The following is a 17,877-nucleotide window of genomic DNA, read 5'->3' as shown; positions in this document are numbered from 1 at the left end:
ATTTTTTTTTTAAACCATGTCCATGCTAGTGATGGAAAAGCCAAGCGACCAAAGTTTCAATTAGAAGGCTTTCTTGTACCGAGTTGTGGTGTCAAACCTCCCTCTCACATCAGCAATTTATCTTTCATTTAACCTTGTGTTTGCTCCTTTATATCATGCCAAATTAAATTTGCTGTCATTCCTGTCATGAAGTCTTTAATTTCTGATTCATGTTTGCATTCACTGCTAAGCTCCTTGTTGTTGTTTCTTGATAATGTAAAGTGTGAGCTTTTTTTTTATTTTAAACTTATAAAATTACAAACCAAGATATGCTGTAAACCCTGCTAAGACATAATGTGAAAATGTATCATTTAATATAGCTCATTTCGCTTGACTCTGTATTGCATCATTTAATAAACAATTTCCTCTGACTGTCATGTTTTGTGTTTTAAATTTTTTTTTTATGCTGGATTTTTAACATCTAGCTCTGTTGTTTTTGGACAGGCTGGCCTCTGCTAATGTCTGGTTCTGCCTGCTGCTTTTGCCAGCTTTTTTTCCATTCCTGTTTGCTGAGATCATATTGGCCTAAAATCCCTCAACACGTATGTTTTTCTAGATCGCCAAACAACCATCTGGTAAGTAATCGCAGATTGTGTGGATTCTTGTAAACCCCAAAACAATGTTGCCTAAGGCCAAAATTGGTGTTTACTCTCTTCTCACACTACAGTGCAAAACTAAGCTTTATACTGTACAATACAGTTTAGCTCAAATAAGTAAGGGTTAGGTTTTTTTTAAGGACAATCCTTGTATATCTCTTAAAAAATAAATTGACTGCCTCACACTTTTACAAACGCCGTGACTCCAGCTCTGTCTGTCCTTCCCCCATGAGCATGGAAAGGAAAAAAGTCACGTTTACAGACAGGGAAACCCTCCTTAAAGGGGGCATAACACACAGTTTCACCCAATCTCATGTTAATCTTGAGTACCTATAGAGTAGTACTGCATCCTTCATATCTCCAAAAAGTCTTTAGTTTGATCATATCTATAAAAGAAAGATACAGCTTTACGATTCTCTCCGGAAAAAGCCGAGCTCCTGGAGGCGCGCCGTGGGCGGAGCTAAAGAGGGGGGTTTGGGCTGCGGGGGGGGGGGGATGACAAGAGTGCGCGAAGACCGACACGATGATGGCGGATCCAAAGCGCAACTTTTGTTAATAAAACTTTAATTTATTCGTTTAATAGCCTATGAGTGTATTTATTGCTGGGTTTTCATTAAAAAAAAAATAACAATGAACCACAAATTAAGCATTCGTTTTAAATAAGGGAAAATACCTTATTTATTTGGGTTACAACGGCTATATCCATCTTATTCATTTTGTCAATGCAAGGTAGATGTTTAATATATGCAAATTTGCCATTGTACTATTTTATGGCTGATGTGTTTTAATTAATGAGATGATAAACCACAAACTAGATCGTTTTAAGGTAGCTTGAGGGGAAATCCATAGGCGATTTATTTGTGTTAAACACGAGTAAAACATATCCTTATTCATTTTGTTAATAAAAGTTCAAAGTTTAATGTTGTTGTTTTTTTCCGATTAATAATAATGAGCCATAAGCATGTATTTAAAGTAAGGGGAAAATCCAAAAACCTTACCTTTATTTGTGTTACAACGCGGGTACATCAGTCTTATTCAGTGGTGTAGCAAAGTCAGCCCTGCCATATAGGCTACTGAATGCAAACACAATTTTGGCACATCAGCCCAAAAAACAAACAAACGAAAAATAATAAAATAAAAAACAAAAAAAAAGTAAAAAAAATAGTGAGGGGATATTTGAATTATTTGTTAATAAACGAATGTTTTCTGAGTCAATGTTGCAAAAATTAATTTGATGAACCAGACTATCCATCCTCATTGGACGTGCCTTTAGAGAGAAATGCATCTTTGCGGATTATATAATGAATGAGTTTTTGTTTTCGATTTGAATTATTTCGTTTTAAAATAGTAATTTAAAGCATTCTATAGATATATTTATCATGTCGGTGAAGCGCTCCTGCGCAAGACCATGAGGACAGAAAGCGCATATCCTGTTTGTTTTCCTTATTTTAGAAAAGCACAAGGTTTTGTTGATATTGTGAGTGCACACAAATACAAGCAGACCCTTTGCAGTTCCGAATGATGTATACTCTTACCTTTATGAGCAAAAACAATGGCGTATTTTTAAGTTTTCGCTGTTATTAAAAATAAAATGCAAGTGATCGCGCTGGCGCCTCCATGTCCTGCAGCACGCTTTAGCTTCCACTCTCCGCGCAAACGATGGGATATGCACCTAACAGCGCTCAGTTATCTAGGTTAAATGTTTAAATTAATACTGTGAAATGCATTGAGAATGCGAGATTAGTTGCTGCTGAGGTAGACGCTCTCGCTCTTGCTCTGCTGTCTGTAGAAATTGTTGTTGATTCTTAATTTGGGTACGGCAGAGACATGTTACAGGTTATAATATAATCCAAAAATCATGGCAACAAATGATTTTTTAAGTCAGTTTAATCAGTTGAAACGACTTTCACAGTCAATTTGAACTCATATTTAACCGTTGCTTCTTGTCATTGTAGGCTTAGGCTACTTTTTTTAAATGGATTTGAATGAATATACTAATTAATAAAATGAATATTATTTATTTTTATTACATATTGTTCATTCATTTATTTTTAACACCGCACCCCCAGCACCCCCATTTTTTCGTGGGCTACACTCCATGGGTGCTGCAGCACCCTCAGCACCCCTACTTCCCGCGGTAATGATTGCACCCCCTTTAAGAAGGTTACGATGGTCGCGTCTCAAACCTAGTGCATGTCTGCACAGTGTTATAGAGAGTATGTTATCCAAATGATGTCTAAAATGCTGTCTAGATAGGCAGCTCACTGGGTATTGAGACCCGGACACTCTTCCAGCTGATCAAAACTCTGGAACTGGAAAAGCACATCTGAGACGTTTTTGTTTTACTCCACTCTGATACTTTCTATGAACAACGTCCATTGTTTATTTAGTGTATTATTGTTGTGTTTGTGAAAATAAAAGGCTTTCCTTAGCGTAACTAGACAAGTGAGTGGTAAGCGGCTCTGACTGAGTCGAGCTGTGAAGAGCGAGTCAGATTTTCCAATAGTTCATTTATGAGAAGCACGCGAGCTCCTTCTCTGTCTGCTGATCTACAGTAGTCTGACTCTGTAAGGTAAGTTTATCGGAAACTTTGAATAGTTTTAACATTTTAATGTCAAATGCTTTTGCTTCATTTGTTATTTGTAAGCTCAAAAGCAAAAACGCGGTTTTAAAGGAATTTTCCTCATAAAACGTTTCAACGCAGACGGCGACAGAATTCGACGAAGTATTTAGTCAACAGTTGCTTTTTTAAATTCATAAATTAAAAACTAGTTTGTTTTAGAATTTCCTCCGTGTGAGGTGGGTTTCTTTTTGTTTGTTTGTTTCCTACACTAACTTTAGGTCGGTCTTGACTCTTGAATGAGAACAGTAAACTAATAAAACGATGCATGTAAACACGTTTGTTTCGATGTTACTTTCTGCTGTCCCGGCGTTACAGCGGTTTTGTCCGATTCCCTAGAAAAGTGTACATTCTGTGGCACTATCAAAATGACTTTGTTTGAGCATCCCCACCAGCTCAACATAATAGAAATGGTTCGACCTACCTCTTTGTCTGACCAACTGGAGGAATGTTGAGGAAATGTATTTGAAAGCAATCATTATTTTGCAATTAATTACTATAATCAAAAACATGATAAATAACTATTCATGGGGTCCTTTTTGGGTCTGTTTCTTGGTGGAAACTTTATACAGTACATTTAGCAGATGTCAGAATACTAAAACATCAAGAACACAGTTAAACTCCTTGTACTACAATATTATTCTAATAGATTTTACACCACCTGCTGTTTGCCATAATCATAAATATATAATGTATCAAATAAAAGCAATAAATTAAAAATATGACACCATTAATATTCTCTATAGCAGTGGTTCTCAATATTTTTGACTCGCCTTATGAAATAGACTGCATTTGCAGGCTGTCCTATGTAATCTAATAGGTATTTATGTTGTATTTTTTGTTTTTATTTGAATTAAGATTGTTAAAATAACTAAATTAATCATTTTAAGACTTTTTGGGACAGTTTGCTGAGGCCACTTGGTTGAGAACTGCTTACTCTATACATACGAATAATTTAAGACTGTTTCGTAAACTAACAAATTTCATACTTTTTAATAGGTGAAAATACTGTTTTTTTTCCCCCATAAATGTGCAGACTCCTCATAGTGCAGCATGCTAGAAAAAGATATAAAATAACCCCAAGGATATAGTGTGACCCAAAAATGTAGTTTATTATTTTTTTCAAAGTCATCCTGTCTTTATTAAGCATTGTATTGAGAACCTGTTATATGCATCATATGCTTACAAAGTCAGGAATATGGGTTTAATACACTAAGCTCACATGGTGCAAGGACAGTTAACTAAAATCTCATTCTTTCAATACTGTTTACTGTTTGTCCAATATCACCAGTATGCTGTTGCTCCAGGACACAATGAGAAGCACTTGTTTGTCCTGGTGCCTTTTCCTGCTGTTTGTCTGGTACCCAGCACGCAGCATAGTGACGGCGCTTGAGCTGGAGGATTCGGACCGGGACTGGGGTTCTGGATTACACGAACTCCTAAGCAGCTTTCCAGCTGATAGTCCATTTGTCAGAGAGACGCCCGACAAGCCTGCCAACTGCACTCAGCGCTTCTGGCTTCCTCCATCCTCCCCTGTGTGCTGGGATGATATAGCGGGTCCAGAGGAGTTTGAGAAATCACGCCTTCTCGTGCTGCAGAACAGGGCAGCACTGCAGGCTGTATCCACATCTAGTGGTCTCGAGGAAGGGGGTGCATCCTATGATCAACAAGCCAGGGAGAACATGCAGGGCGTCTGGGCTGACCATCTCGCTGTGGCCCAGACCGCCGATACAATGCAGAAGGTGTTCACAGATTTGGATGAGAAGAGGAAGGAGGGGGAAGAGCATTATACCTTCTCAAGGTAATTTAGTTATTTTGAATGCTTTCATGGAAGATATATTTGTATATATTTTATACTGTATATATATTATATATATTTATTATATGTATTATGTATTTTCTACTTAATTTTACTATAAAGTCGCCTTTTCACTATCTCCAACAAACGACTGTCATTCACTTCTGATGCCGAATAGTATGGGAGCTGCGTGCACTTCTCAACATTTATACGGAATTTTCTGACCCATTTGAGCTTTGGGTGCATTGAAATATTTGAACTTTTGTGACTAGACTGTATATGACTGCCTGACAGGATGTGATGTATTGTCTACTTAAAATTATGAGTGCAAGGTGAGAATTACTAATATTTTTACATTAGAACGTTAATCTTTAAACACTATTTCTGTAAAATGGGCAGTTATGAATAATTTAAACATATTGGCGGTCTTTTGTTTTGTGTGGATATATTTATATATTCATTATTCATTTTACCATGGTGAATAAGTGAAGAGTAACAGCTGATTCATGACTAAATTGAAAATTTCATATGCCTACTCACTTTTTCAGTGGTCTTGTTTTCGAAAGTATTTTTCCCATTCATTTTCCCCAAGCATTTAAAAAAAAAAAACTTTGTTAAAGAGTTATAAGCCAACCAGCTATGAGTTATTAACACTACAATCTTTGATTTAAAGAAAAAGTGTTTGGAAATCAGAAAAAGAAACAAGACTATGCAATTAATTTCTTTAAAGAACTTCAATTCAATTGACTTATTGGAGTAAGGCACTAAAGAGTTATTTTGGCTGAATTTGCCTAACATGATTTTTGGATTTGTGAAGATTTTTTTACAGAATCATGGGTAATGTAGTTTTTCCCACCAAGAGTTCCACTGTTAAACACAATTGTTTAAAAAATAAGTTGAAATAATGCAGGCTGCTGGCTTCAACAAAAGCATAAACCATCATCAGTTAACAACCTCGCAGCTCACAGAATGCCTGTCTTTAAAGGTTTACAAGTGATCATTAAAAATCTATTTCTCTGTTGAGAAAATTTACTTTACTTCCAAGAATCTGACTGTTGCAGAGATAGTGGAAAGGCAGCACATGATTACAAAATGTCAACACAGGTTACTTTCTTCGGAATCAAAATTCAGAAAATGAATTATTTTTTAAACACATGCCACATTTTTCTCTCTCTCTCTCAGTCTGAAGGAGCCCATTGAAAACACGAAAGACTCCATTGCTAAAAAGGAACAAGTAGCAGCACTTCTAGAGAAACATCTTGCCAATCTGGAGAGGTCTTTGAACACTATGCAACTTCGACTGGCCAAACTGCTACCCCAGTAATTTAATCTGAGCAACACAACCTACACATGTGGAAAATAATATAATGCATGTTTATTATTACATTTTATCAAACAAATAAGACTTGTATCACCATATACTGCATGCCAACAGCACCCTGTATTTCTCTTTTGGTACGTATTTTAAGTAAATGGGATAAATATTAGGTACTGGCAATAAATTATATTTTTATACCTCCAGGCTATAGACTGTTCCCTAAAAACGTAAGGTACAATTATATTACATTGGATTTGTCTGTCATAAAAAAACAACAGCAACAGTTCACTTTCAGATGTTTTGCATGTCATAAGCCCCTTTTGCACAGTAAATTGCCGTAAAATTACAGGAACGACTTTACCGTAAATACGAAAATGCTTTGTTCACACAGGCAACAATATTCCGTCTTTTTACCGGTAAAGCACCATTCACACATCAGTTTCAAAATACCGGTAAATATTGTGACATCATTAACCGGAAACGACCTGTAAACGGCTGCACCTCCTGGTCTTTTTGTAAACATGGAGTGTTTTTGTTGGTTTTAATTTTTGTGTCAAACGTTCACATTCCTGCAGCTGCTTTTGCCCCAGACACATCATATTAGACGACTTAAGACATTTCTTTGACGTCAGTAAACAGCGTGGAGTAAATGCTTCATCTGCGTCAGAATGTTATGATTGGCCCAGAGTAGCGCGTCTACTCGTATGTGCTCATACCGGTAATCTCATTCTGCATTCACACAGAGCACTTTACCACCGATCATTTACTGATAATATTACAACTTCTCATACCGGTAAATTGCCAGAATGAAATTACTGGTATTTTTCAAAAGGTCCTGTTCACACATGATCTTTTAACGGTAATTTACCAGTAAAGACTGAATGTGTGAAAGGGGCTATAGATTCTGACTGATTGCCATATTAAAAATAAGATTATAGTGAACACATAATCAGCAAATGTATTTATTCAAATACAAAAACCAAACTGTTCAAGCATTTAAAAACGATACAGTACACTATATAAATCTTCAGCTGCAGTCCAAAGTCAAGTATGAATCAAATGCATTTTTATCCTCAGTGATTAAAATGTTAAAGCATGGCCATGAAATATACCTCCAAAATACATTTTAAACCCTGAGAAAAACATTTTCAATTTTTAGACATATGAGCAAGGTCTGATTTCACATTGAATGGAATGGACTGTATAGATGTTTGGATCTTTCCGAAACATACAAATCATGGTGTCAAGCAGTAATAAAAGAACAATGATGCATGACAAAGCACCATATATCCTGGTTTCCAGTACTCACAGTGGTTCAGTTGTGAATCTGCAGTGGCTACAGACATTTTGACACACAGCATAGTGTAAGTGGGTGCTAAAACATGCAGACTACATTAAGTAAAACATGTAAAACACCTCTCTAAAACAACAGAGGTGTAAAAGTACAACTCTTTGGGTGAAATGTCCTGATGTGTAAGACAATGTCCTATGATTTTATCCACTGTTTTAGTGAGGAAGTGGTCAGGACCAGTTCACAGTGATTTCCTCCGACTTGCTATACATCACTACAGGTTGTCATCATCTTTTTTCATTTCTTCTAGTGACTTTAGATAGTCTCTGGCCAAGATTTTCTTAGGAAGGATATCTAAAAATAGAAGAGACAAAACTGTTTACACACCAGTTGATTTAGTTTGCATAGTGTGAATAATAACAAATGGCCAGGACTCACCGGTTAAAAACTGAAATGTTTCCTTCTCCTCTGCTGCATTGGCCAGATCACTGTATGACAGCGTGTTCGTCTCTTTACCCGAACCATTTTTATATGAGGACAGAGCCAAGTGCTGGACAAAAAGCTCCTATGAGGAAGTTGTGAAAATATCACATTAATATAAACATAAGGCAATGATATACAATGAAATATACTGTCGGAGCCGTTCTCTTGTACTCCAGTGCGAGTATTTTTTTTAATAAATAGAACTATGAACATTCGTTTTGCTATTATTGTTGGGAATGTGTTTTTAAACTAAAAGCTAACTGATATCACAGATATTTCTAGTGACTAAAACCAAAACACCTTTTCAACTAAGGCAGATAACCTGGCAACTGACCATGATTAATAGCACATCAAATTACCGTTGCTTTTGTTGTCAAGAAAAGAGCGTCCTGGTTAATACAGGACACATCGGGAGAACTTTTCATGATTAATCGCACCCTCGACATAGGCAGAGACACATTTTTACTGTTTGTAGCGTGCTCAACTTTCTCTTCCATGTTTTTTTCAGACATGTTCTGTTAGCAGCCGCTTAAACGTAACGGAAGTAAATCTAAAGGCTTTCACAGAGACGTCACTGGACGACGGTCACATGGGAATTGTAGTTTTATGACGAATTGTTTGTGGTCCTTCCTTCGAGAATTTTATATTTTTCATCAATATTTCATAAAGCAGTTTGAAATCGTGAATAAAATACTTTTTCATCAGAGAAAATCAGAGAAAAAGTGACAATATGTTTTTTCTTTTCATTGTTATATTTCGTTTATTAGTAAAAGTCAACTGCTGTAATGCAGAGAGCATCAGTTAAAATAACTGAATATTAAATTATATAATAAAATGTTATATATATATATATATAATTGTATTGTAATATATATATATATATATATATATATATATTGTTCAATAAAAATAACATTACATTTAAATAATAAATATAATGTCATATTGTTCATATTTTAACATTTGAATGCAACATAACTTAATAAAAAGCTCGATTTATCCTTTCTTTTATAAACTGTTAAAATTATTGCAATTGTATGAAAGTATTTATAGTTTTCAAATGTCATTTTAATTTGCTTTTTTTTTTAATGCGACAAAATCAGGCGACAAAAATGCAAACTGTCCGCATAGTAATCGTTAAATTGGCATAAACTACGTTTCCCAAAATACCAGAGTTGTTTTTGTCCTTCTCGACCGTAGTTGGGCGTTTGCGCTTTACAGATAACAAATGAGCTTGGCAACGGTGTTTACTACAGTCTTCAGGACTGCATTACCCACAATGCACTGCTCATCGTTGTCAAAAGTCTTGCTCTCTTGGGTCACTTATCGAACTCCTGGCCGTGTCAGCCTGCGTACTTTCTCTTATTTGACGGAATAATGCATTTTTCAGGCGCAGGCCTTGCGGAAATAGGGCACGGGCAGGGGCCCGGAGCAGGACCAGCGCCTGGAAGCTGCAATCCGCGTAAATTCAGCGAGAAAATCGCCCTGCACAATCAGCGACAGGCTGAAGACACAGCCGCTTTCCGAGAGGTTATGATGGACGTTACTTCCATCAGGGTGAGTCTAACTCAATACAGGACATGTCAGGCTCATTTACGACAGTTGTCATATATTTGACCTGGATTCTGGATTATTCTGTTATAAAGTGTTTGCAGCGGAAGGGAGTGCTTAAACTTTCAAATGTTATGTGCGTTATTAGTGTCTGTTTTATTGATTCCTGACAACTGGACAGCTTTAGGTACAGCTATTTGCTTTTCTTGGGAGTGCGATTTCAGAAACAAAAAAACAATTAGAAAGTAAAAAAACAAAACAACAACTGTAAACACTCTCTTTGTACCCATTAACTTTGTTTCCCCAGTTAAATGAGCATATGTATTCACACGTGCTTGCCTTTTTTTAAAATATTAATAGCAATAAAATTGTGTATTTTATTCCTGGACTGAATTTTAAAGGTCCCATGGCATGAAAATTTCACTTTATGAGGTTTTTTAACATTAATATGAGTTCCCCTAGCCTGCCTATGGTCCCCCAGTGGCTAGAAATGGCGATAGGTGTAAACCGAGCCCTGGGTATCCTGCTTTGCCTTTGAGAAAGCTCAGATGGCCCAATCTGGAATCTTCCCTTTATGTCGTCATACGGGGAAAGGTTACCTCCCCTTTCTCTGCTTTGCCCGCCCAGAGAATTTGGCCCGCCCATGAGAAAATGAGCTACTACCGTGCGAGGCGAGCGCAATATTTTTTTTTTCCTCAAGAGACATCATGGCTTGCAAACGAGCGAAGCATGGCAGTTGCCCCGCCTCTCTCCTCCTCATTAGCATTTAAAGCTACAGACACAGAAATGGCACGTCCTAAGGAAAGCTCATTGTGGGACTGGCTCGTAGTGGCTGAAATTCTGCACCAAGGCTGAATTTCGGGAAAGAGACTTCAGATACAGTACTAGGGACCACTTAGGCCTATATAAAAGCATCCAAAAAGAAGCATGTCATGGGACCTTTAACTGGATGACCAACTACTCATTTGGTCCATATGATCCAACAGAAAGTTGCAAACAATAAAGTAACAATTACATCAGGCAGTTGTGGGGGAAAATAAATAATAATCCATATTTAAATGCATATATCTTTGTACTTTTACTCTGTTTGATGTAATGTTACTTCAAGCTCTAAAATTGTATAATGTGAATCAATTAGTTACTTATTAAAAATAGGGCTCTGTTTACATGTGACCATGACTTGTATGAGATAGAAATCTTCATAATACATAACAATAGACCCATGACATATTATATGTACTAAATATGGTAGTTGTAACTGAATTATTATGTTTTATGGAGCTTGGACACAGACATCTGAATTAAACAGTTCTGGCCATGTAACTATTTACAACAGCTGTTTAAAAAGATGTTCACATGAAAATAAGACAGTATGAACTTTCATATACGTTTTTTTTAGACTCTTCAAAATCAGAAGTACATGACAAATGTGTTGGGATTAAATTGGATTTAGGAAGTATTTTCCCATCTGTATATGGCCTTGTGATTCTGCAGGTCAACGTGGATTATGTCAATGCACATAAATAGCTTTGCCAGTCACTCATCTAGGGTCTGTTTCTCATCAGTGTTGCAGACGGAGGGGTCTGTAAATCTCAGTTACAATGTCTGTTTTAAATAATATTGAAACAGGCATTTGTTCCCTTGAGGGTAAAGCAGTCTGGGAGAGAGTGGGACGAGATTTGCGTTTAACTCAGTGTTGGATGGTTATTGTTACTATTATTGAGGTTGCATTCCCTCCTCAGGTTCAGGCTGAGAGAATCCAGCAAACCAGAGGCGTGGTCCCGTACTATGGAGGATCGCTGCCAAATGTCAATCAGATTTCAAGATGCTCCACAGAGACCCAGGTGTGGGATTTTGATTGTATTTTCAGTATTATTATCCTATCCTTTTAAATAAAGGAGAAATGAGCAGAAAACTAAAAATATGTTTTTTTTCTTTTTTTAAATGTCAGGTCTTTTTGTTTGAATTAATTTCATTTGATTTGCTTTTCTTATATTTACAGCACCCAAGTTATCTCACCCAGCAGCTCCTAGAGGCAGATGAAGAGTACAGAGACGTCCAGCCCAGTCCCCTTGGCAGACTGCACAGGAGACATGTATCCTCACTTTAAAAATGGCTGATAGTCTTACAGATTCATGTTTATAGTAGTATGAAAGGAATATTGCAACTCCACAACTCTTAATCTTTATAATAGTGGTGCTTTAGTCTTGTTTTGTACTTATAACTGGCGTTGGTTAATAAATGTGTGCACAAACAATGATTGTATATAAAGAACAGTTATGTTTAATAATTAAAATTTTTGCCATCATAAAAAAAAGTATGATTTGCAGGGCAGGAAAAGCTTTTTTCTTGGTATGCGTTTCATTTAACTTGATTATAATCTTTTTTGGAAGCATTACAGTAGTAAGTACACTACTGATCAATTGTTTGGGGTTAGTATGATTTTTTGTTTATAAAGAAATTAATACTTTTATTCAGCAAGGACACATTAAATTGATCTGTAAAGACATTTAGAATATTACAACAGATTTATATTTAAAATAAATCCTGTTCTTTTGAACTTTCTATTCATCAAAGAATCCTAAAAAAAAAAAAGTCTCACAGTTTCCACAGAAATATTAAGCAGCACAACTTTTGATACTGATCAATGTTGATAATAATAAGAAATGTTTCTTGAACACCAGATCAACATAATAGAATGATTTCTGAAGGATCATGTGACACTGAAGACTGGAGTAATGACTGCTGAAAATTCTGCTTTCCATCACAGGAATAAATTACATTTTAAAAGATATTAAAATAGAAAAGTTATTTGTAGTAATTGTAATAATATTTCACAATATTATTGTTCTTACTATGTTTAAAAAAAAAAAAAAAAATCCAACTATGGTGAGCATTAAAGATGTCTTTCCAAAAAAAGAAAAAAACATATTCTTACTAACCCTAAACCTTTCAACTCTAATAATCAATAATCTAATAAATGACTTAAAATAAAATGCTTACACAGTAATCATGAACAGTTGTAGAATTCATGAAAATTTGTTAGTTGAAGCCAAAATGCTTAACTTAAGCCTTAACTTCATTTTACAGTTTGATAGTGCTCCCTATCTCTCTACCCACCTCTCTCCTCCTCGAGGTCCTACCTGGAGAAGGTACGATTATAAATAAAGTGTTCTCAAATCTACCACAATCACCACATTGCATTTAGGTGCTAAACAATCATGTCATTTTCATAATGAAGTCACCATCAGATGTAATGATGAACTCCCTGAGCTTTTGTTTGTGCCAGTACTTTAATTAAGTGTTGCTTGTGTCCAAGCAGAAACTGGTCCAGTTGTTCTGCCACTGAGAAGAGCCAGATGGTCTGTCTTCCTCTGACAGCTCTTAATAGGTAAACACAGAACTCATGAGTGTTCAGACTGCTGATCCGAGATCAGCTCTTGTGCATAGTCAATCATTTTATTTATCGAGCCAATTGATCTCCCTAATTGGGGAGGAACATTCTTATTCTGGAAGATTTAGAGAGTCACCCTGTTTTCACCCATTTCTAATTCTGTTCATCCTCACAGAACCAACTCTGACTCAGCCCTCCATACCAGTGTTCGAAACACCCAGTTGCATGGCCACCCGAAATCTGTCCAAAATCTGAACCATATATCTAGACACCGTGGTGAGTTGAGCTGTTTCGATGCTGGATTTTAATAAATAGGTATAAATCGCATTTTCAAATATGTTAAAAAAGAAAACAGTTAATTAAAATTGTAACAATATTTCCCAATATTACTGTTTTTACTGTATTTTTGATCAAATCAGTGCCTCGGTGAGCATAAGAGACTTCTTTGAAAAACGTTTACAAAATCTTACTGACCCCAAACTTTTGAACGGTAGTATAAGTGCAGGCAAACACTTAATGTAAAGATTGTTTCATATTTTAACATAACATGAAAATATTAGTATTTTGTCTTAAATTACCTGCTTATTTTAAATTAAACTGATTCTTTAAGGGTTTGCACATCCGGCACCACTAATTGAAGAAAATATTCAAGAGGAGACACAATCTCCCAAACTAAAGAAGGTATTTATTCTGCCTCATCCATATCACACTGATAAATTGTTGTTAAACACTTTATTTGAGAAACAAGGCTCATTATCTCATCTGTGCCTTCTTTTGTAGTTATCCTCAATAGCATCATCAGGATATGAAACACCTGTTGTTCAGTAAGTTCCTTTTCAGTCCTAGTCATTGAGCTATCTCAGTTTTTCTTCTTTAAACAATCTTTGTTTGCTGTCTCTCCAGCAACTTCCCATTGCCTGATCAGCAGATATCATCCCTCTCTGTCCCGTCAGCCCTCAGTACGAGTGGCTCTCTTCCAGATCTATCCAGCCTCCACCTGCCATCTCCTCTTCATTTAGGCCAGGATTCTGAGCCCCACAGTGGTGCGGAACAATTGAGCAATGCATCCACGTACCCTGACGTTATGGCTGGCTTTAACTTACCAGGTATGTTTCAGGATCCAGCATTGTTTGAATTACATTAATGCAGAAGGTTTTCTCTTTTTGATGCCTAGTACCCCCAAATATGATAATCACTTTCCAGTGGACTTTCCATCCTAAAATATAAAAGCTGCTGTGTATTTTCATGTATAAAGATTTATTTGTACTGTAAAATTGTTTTTAATTTCTTTGTACTAAAGCCAAAGAAATGTAAATATTAATTGAAAAATATTTACATTGTATTAAAAAGCTTGTTGTATAGAAACATTTTTATTTGCAAATAATAAAATAATATTTTAGTTTATTATGTAAGGTTTTAATATAATACATCACACATGTAATAATGCATGTAATATTTTTTACACAATTTGGATGCAAATTTTAATATGAACTTTTGCAGTCTCTGGATCAGTGTTGTTATTGTTTACTAAAACGAACATTTTTTTTTGTAAATTGAATATAAAATAAATAAAAATGAAATAAATTCAATTAAAATATAATTATTACATAAAAGCTTAAACTTAAAAACTGAAATGAAAATGAAACCGGAATTAAAGCTAAATAGAATAAAAAAATAATAAAAATGACAAATGCACATAACAAAATTACTAAAGCAAAATAAAGAATTAAAACTTAAAATATAAATGTAAAAGTTCATTCAAAAAGTTAATAAATAATATATAATAGTATATTAAAAATACTAAAATAACACTGCCCTGGACCCCAGTTTGAAAACTCCTGCATTAATGCAAAATGCTTACAAATTGGTAAATGACTGATATATGGGCCAGACCAATAAATCAGCCAATATTTGTGATTTTGAGTAAATTATTGTGTAAAACTAGTGTTTAATTTAAATTCGCCACGTTTGTATTATTAGTGTACTCCAAATGTCTGAGACCACATTGAAAATCTGGAATTCAAAATAGAATTTAAACTTGGAAATAAGTTTTAGCATTTTAAAAGACATTATGGTGCAAATCAATTAGAAATATTAAAGTTTCCACACAATTTTGTCTTTTTAGGTCTGTCCTCATCTCTTCAGGCATCTTTAAGTAATCCTTTGCTCCAGTCTTCACTCAGCAATCCCAACATCCAGACCTGTCTGAGTAGCCACTCCCTGCCCAGCTCTCTCAGCTCCACTTCTTTGCGCCTGTCACTTAGCAACTCTTCCCTGCAGTCATCGCTCAGCAACCAGTCCCTGCAGTCCTCACTTAGTAGCTCTTCACTGAGTAACCAGTCCATCCAATCATCTGCCAGCCGCTGCAGCCACAGCAGCAGTGGAATGGGCGGATCTCGCTCTTGCTCCTCTTCTTCTCTCTCTGGTTCTCCACGTGTAACTGGCCACACCCATGCCGCCACATCACGAAAGAGAGCCCAGCTCAGCCCACTCATTGTGCCCAGTGGAGGAGAGTCCCGCTGGCAGCATCCAAAGCAGTTCTCACCAACAGTGTCTCCAACCATGTCTTCTGTATCCCAGGCAAGATATGAACATTTTTGATAAGCATGTTTGCTCACAGGGTTTCTGCAGGTTCATCAAAAGTTTTAATTTCATAAATTCACTTACTAATTTAATTAAAGGCCTTCAAAAGTTTTAGTATAAAATAATTTACTATATATAATGAGTCATGACACAAACCAAGGCAGAAAAAATATAAATGTATAAATAATTATATATATTTGAATTGGCTTTTATTTTTTATTTTCATTTCAGTTCTAGTTATGTTTTTTTTTTAAATATTTCTATTTATCATTAATTTATTTTTATTTCAGTCTTAGTAACTTAGTACTTATTCAGTTAGTTACCAAGGCAACTTTTCTAATTTTCTCAGATTTTATTTATCTAATATTTTATTTTAATTTAGCCTTATTTAAATTACTAAATATGATTTTTAATATTTTTAAAATCTGCTTTAAACCCTGCAGTCTGTCAATAAGATTTTTGATTGGCTTCATAAGGTCATGCATCTCATTCCATCAAACATGCAGATACCCCGAATCAACTGAGAACTTTCAGAAAGACCAAAGAAACTTCCATCTTCCTGGTCATAATTACTTTTTCAGTATTATTCAGGTTCTAATGTGCACTGAATATTTCACACAGGGTGCTCTCCTCAACAAAGTTCTGAAGGAGACAAAGCCACCAGCGTATCCCTGCACTCAGCACCTCAGATCCGCTCCTCCACTGTCCCATCAGTCAATGCGGCAGTATTTCCAGCCAGAGGCACAGCATCAGTCAATCCCAGAGATAGAACAATGGAGTCAAGATGAACACCAGTCACAACATCAACAAACACACAGTCAGACACAACAACACCATATTCACAAACACAGTCGGCCCCTGCAGCATCATTCACAACCACACTCTAAATATCATCAGCAATTACTGTATCATTGCCAGACTCACCAACCACACATCTCGCTGCAAGCGCTTACCCAACAGCAGCAACAACAGCATCAACTGTACACACAGTTCCAGCCTCATCAGATACCTGAGGAGCAGTACCAGTGTCCGGACCAGTGGCAGATGCCATGCCAAGAGGGCCAGTACCAAAATCAACAGCTACATCAACCTATAACTTTCCCCTCTCCAGGTCAAGAGAAAAACTGGAAACATATAACAGGCCCACATGGCTTGCAACATGCTCAAATGAAACGTAGACACTGTATGCAGACTACAGAAGAACCAAAACCACTATCTAAGGTTGCTATCCACGAGAGTCAAGGAAAGGGACTGAAGGTCCCTCATTATAAGGAAAGTGAAGTAACTGTAGAAAATCCAGGTTTACAGGATAAAGGTTTTGAACTGAACAAGGTGAGCCCTGTTTGCATTTGAGTATGTAAGCCAGACTTAATGATTATAATCATGATAACACCTTTTTTGTTACAGGAATCATATGTTGGCTTACATCTTACCCCTAGTCAGGCAAAGGCCCTTTCCCAGCAGGTACATTGTTTGTTTCATGAGTCATCAGTTTAGATTGCACATGTCTTGGCCATATGGTCTGATGCTGTGCAGAGCCTCTGCATTTATGACTGACTTTGATGATGTTTATCCTCTGTGCAGCTTGGAGTGCTTCAGAAAGAGCCTCTAGGTGGCAGTAGAGTGTCAGATCTTAACTGTGAAGCTGCAGAAAGCAAGGAGCCGCTACTACAGAATCAAAGCTACAGTGCTGGAGAGACACAAAATGTGTTCAACATCAACTTATCTGGTAAGATATGTATCAGCAGCCAGTTTAACCCTGTAAAGCCTGACATATGAAACAACAGTCTGAAAAGTCCTAATTGGAACAGTTTATTAAAGCTTTAGACAAATAAAAAAAAAAAACTAAAAATAATAGTTATATATATATATGTGACCCTGGACCACAAAACCAGTCTTAAGTCGCCGGGGTATATTTGTAGCAATAGCCAAAAATACATTGTATGGGTCAAAATTATTGATTTTTCTTTTATGCCAAAAATCATTAGCATATTAAGTAAAGATCATGTTCCATGAAGATATTTTGTAAATTTCCTACCGTAAATATATTAAAACTTAATTTTTGATTAGTAATATGCATTGCTAAGAACTTAATTTGGACAACTTTAAAGGCGATTTTCTCAATAGTTTGATTTTTTTACACCCTCAGATTCCAGATTTTCAAATAGTTGTATCTCGGCCAAATATTGTCATATCCTAACAAA

At 36.0% G+C, this 17,877-nt stretch overlaps 3 protein-coding genes across 4 annotated transcripts in view; 2 read left to right on the top strand and 1 right to left on the bottom strand.

The window, feature by feature from the left end:
* The first annotated feature begins 2,954 nt into the window (after positions 1–2,954).
* LOC107665672 (uncharacterized) lies at positions 2,955–6,772 on the top strand. 2 transcript variants are annotated; one of them, XM_016456654.1, is made up of 3 exons: positions 2,955–3,207; positions 4,563–5,056; positions 6,236–6,772. In XM_016456654.1, the coding sequence occupies exons 2-3, from the start codon at positions 4,569–4,571 to the stop codon at positions 6,375–6,377; spliced, it is 630 nt and encodes a 209-aa protein (XP_016312140.1). In that variant the 5' UTR covers positions 2,955–3,207; positions 4,563–4,568; the 3' UTR covers positions 6,378–6,772. The 2 variants fall into 2 exon arrangements, with proteins under 2 accessions (XP_016312140.1, XP_016312139.1); XM_016456653.1 differs by having other exon boundaries at positions 4,547–5,056.
* A 579-nt stretch (positions 6,773–7,351) lies between these two features.
* On the bottom strand, positions 7,352–8,709 carry LOC107665673 (chromatin accessibility complex protein 1-like). Its single transcript, XM_016456655.1, has 3 exons — positions 8,505–8,709; positions 8,101–8,227; positions 7,352–8,016 (listed from the first exon to the last, which is right to left on the bottom strand). Exons 1-3 carry the CDS (start codon positions 8,655–8,657, stop codon positions 7,937–7,939), a joined length of 360 nt encoding a protein of 119 aa, XP_016312141.1. The 5' UTR covers positions 8,658–8,709; the 3' UTR covers positions 7,352–7,936.
* A 693-nt stretch (positions 8,710–9,402) lies between these two features.
* Positions 9,403–17,877, top strand: part of LOC107665671 (CREB-regulated transcription coactivator 2-like) — an 11,823-nt gene continuing 3,348 nt past the window's right edge. Inside the window, exons 1-13 of the mRNA XM_016456651.1 lie at positions 9,403–9,702; positions 11,439–11,540; positions 11,699–11,791; positions 12,787–12,848; positions 13,019–13,087; positions 13,266–13,366; positions 13,701–13,771; positions 13,871–13,914; positions 13,994–14,196; positions 15,216–15,670; positions 16,295–17,005; positions 17,081–17,137; positions 17,258–17,402. Coding sequence (XP_016312137.1) covers positions 9,523–9,702; positions 11,439–11,540; positions 11,699–11,791; positions 12,787–12,848; positions 13,019–13,087; positions 13,266–13,366; positions 13,701–13,771; positions 13,871–13,914; positions 13,994–14,196; positions 15,216–15,670; positions 16,295–17,005; positions 17,081–17,137; positions 17,258–17,402 — 2,293 coding nt within the window. The 5' untranslated portion in view covers positions 9,403–9,522. The remainder of the gene's footprint in view (positions 9,703–11,438; positions 11,541–11,698; positions 11,792–12,786; positions 12,849–13,018; positions 13,088–13,265; positions 13,367–13,700; positions 13,772–13,870; positions 13,915–13,993; positions 14,197–15,215; positions 15,671–16,294; positions 17,006–17,080; positions 17,138–17,257; positions 17,403–17,877) is intronic.

The sequence above is a fragment of the Sinocyclocheilus anshuiensis genome, unplaced genomic scaffold, assembly GCF_001515605.1.
Source record: "Sinocyclocheilus anshuiensis isolate Anshui unplaced genomic scaffold, SAMN03320099.WGS_v1.1 scaffold932, whole genome shotgun sequence".
Taxonomy (NCBI): Eukaryota; Metazoa; Chordata; class Actinopteri; order Cypriniformes; family Cyprinidae; genus Sinocyclocheilus; species Sinocyclocheilus anshuiensis.
Note: the sequence above shows the minus strand (reverse complement) of the source record. Positions and strands in the feature narration are given on the sequence as shown.

Coding starts and splice junctions, on each gene's coding strand:
- LOC107665672 (XM_016456653.1), top strand. CDS start 4,548: ATGCTGTTGCTCCAGGACACAATGAGAAGCACTTGTTTGTCCTGGTGC. Junction 5,057..6,235: donor GAGCATTATACCTTCTCAAG/GTAATTTAGTTA, acceptor TCTCTCTCTCAG/TCTGAAGGAGCCCATTGAAA.
- LOC107665673 (XM_016456655.1), bottom strand. CDS start 8,657: ATGTCTGAAAAAAACATGGAAGAGAAAGTTGAGCACGCTACAAACAGT. Junction 8,228..8,504: donor TCTTGACAACAAAAGCAACG/GTAATTTGATGT, acceptor ACTTCCTCATAG/GAGCTTTTTGTCCAGCACTT. Junction 8,017..8,100: donor AACATTTCAGTTTTTAACCG/GTGAGTCCTGGC, acceptor TTCTATTTTTAG/ATATCCTTCCTAAGAAAATC.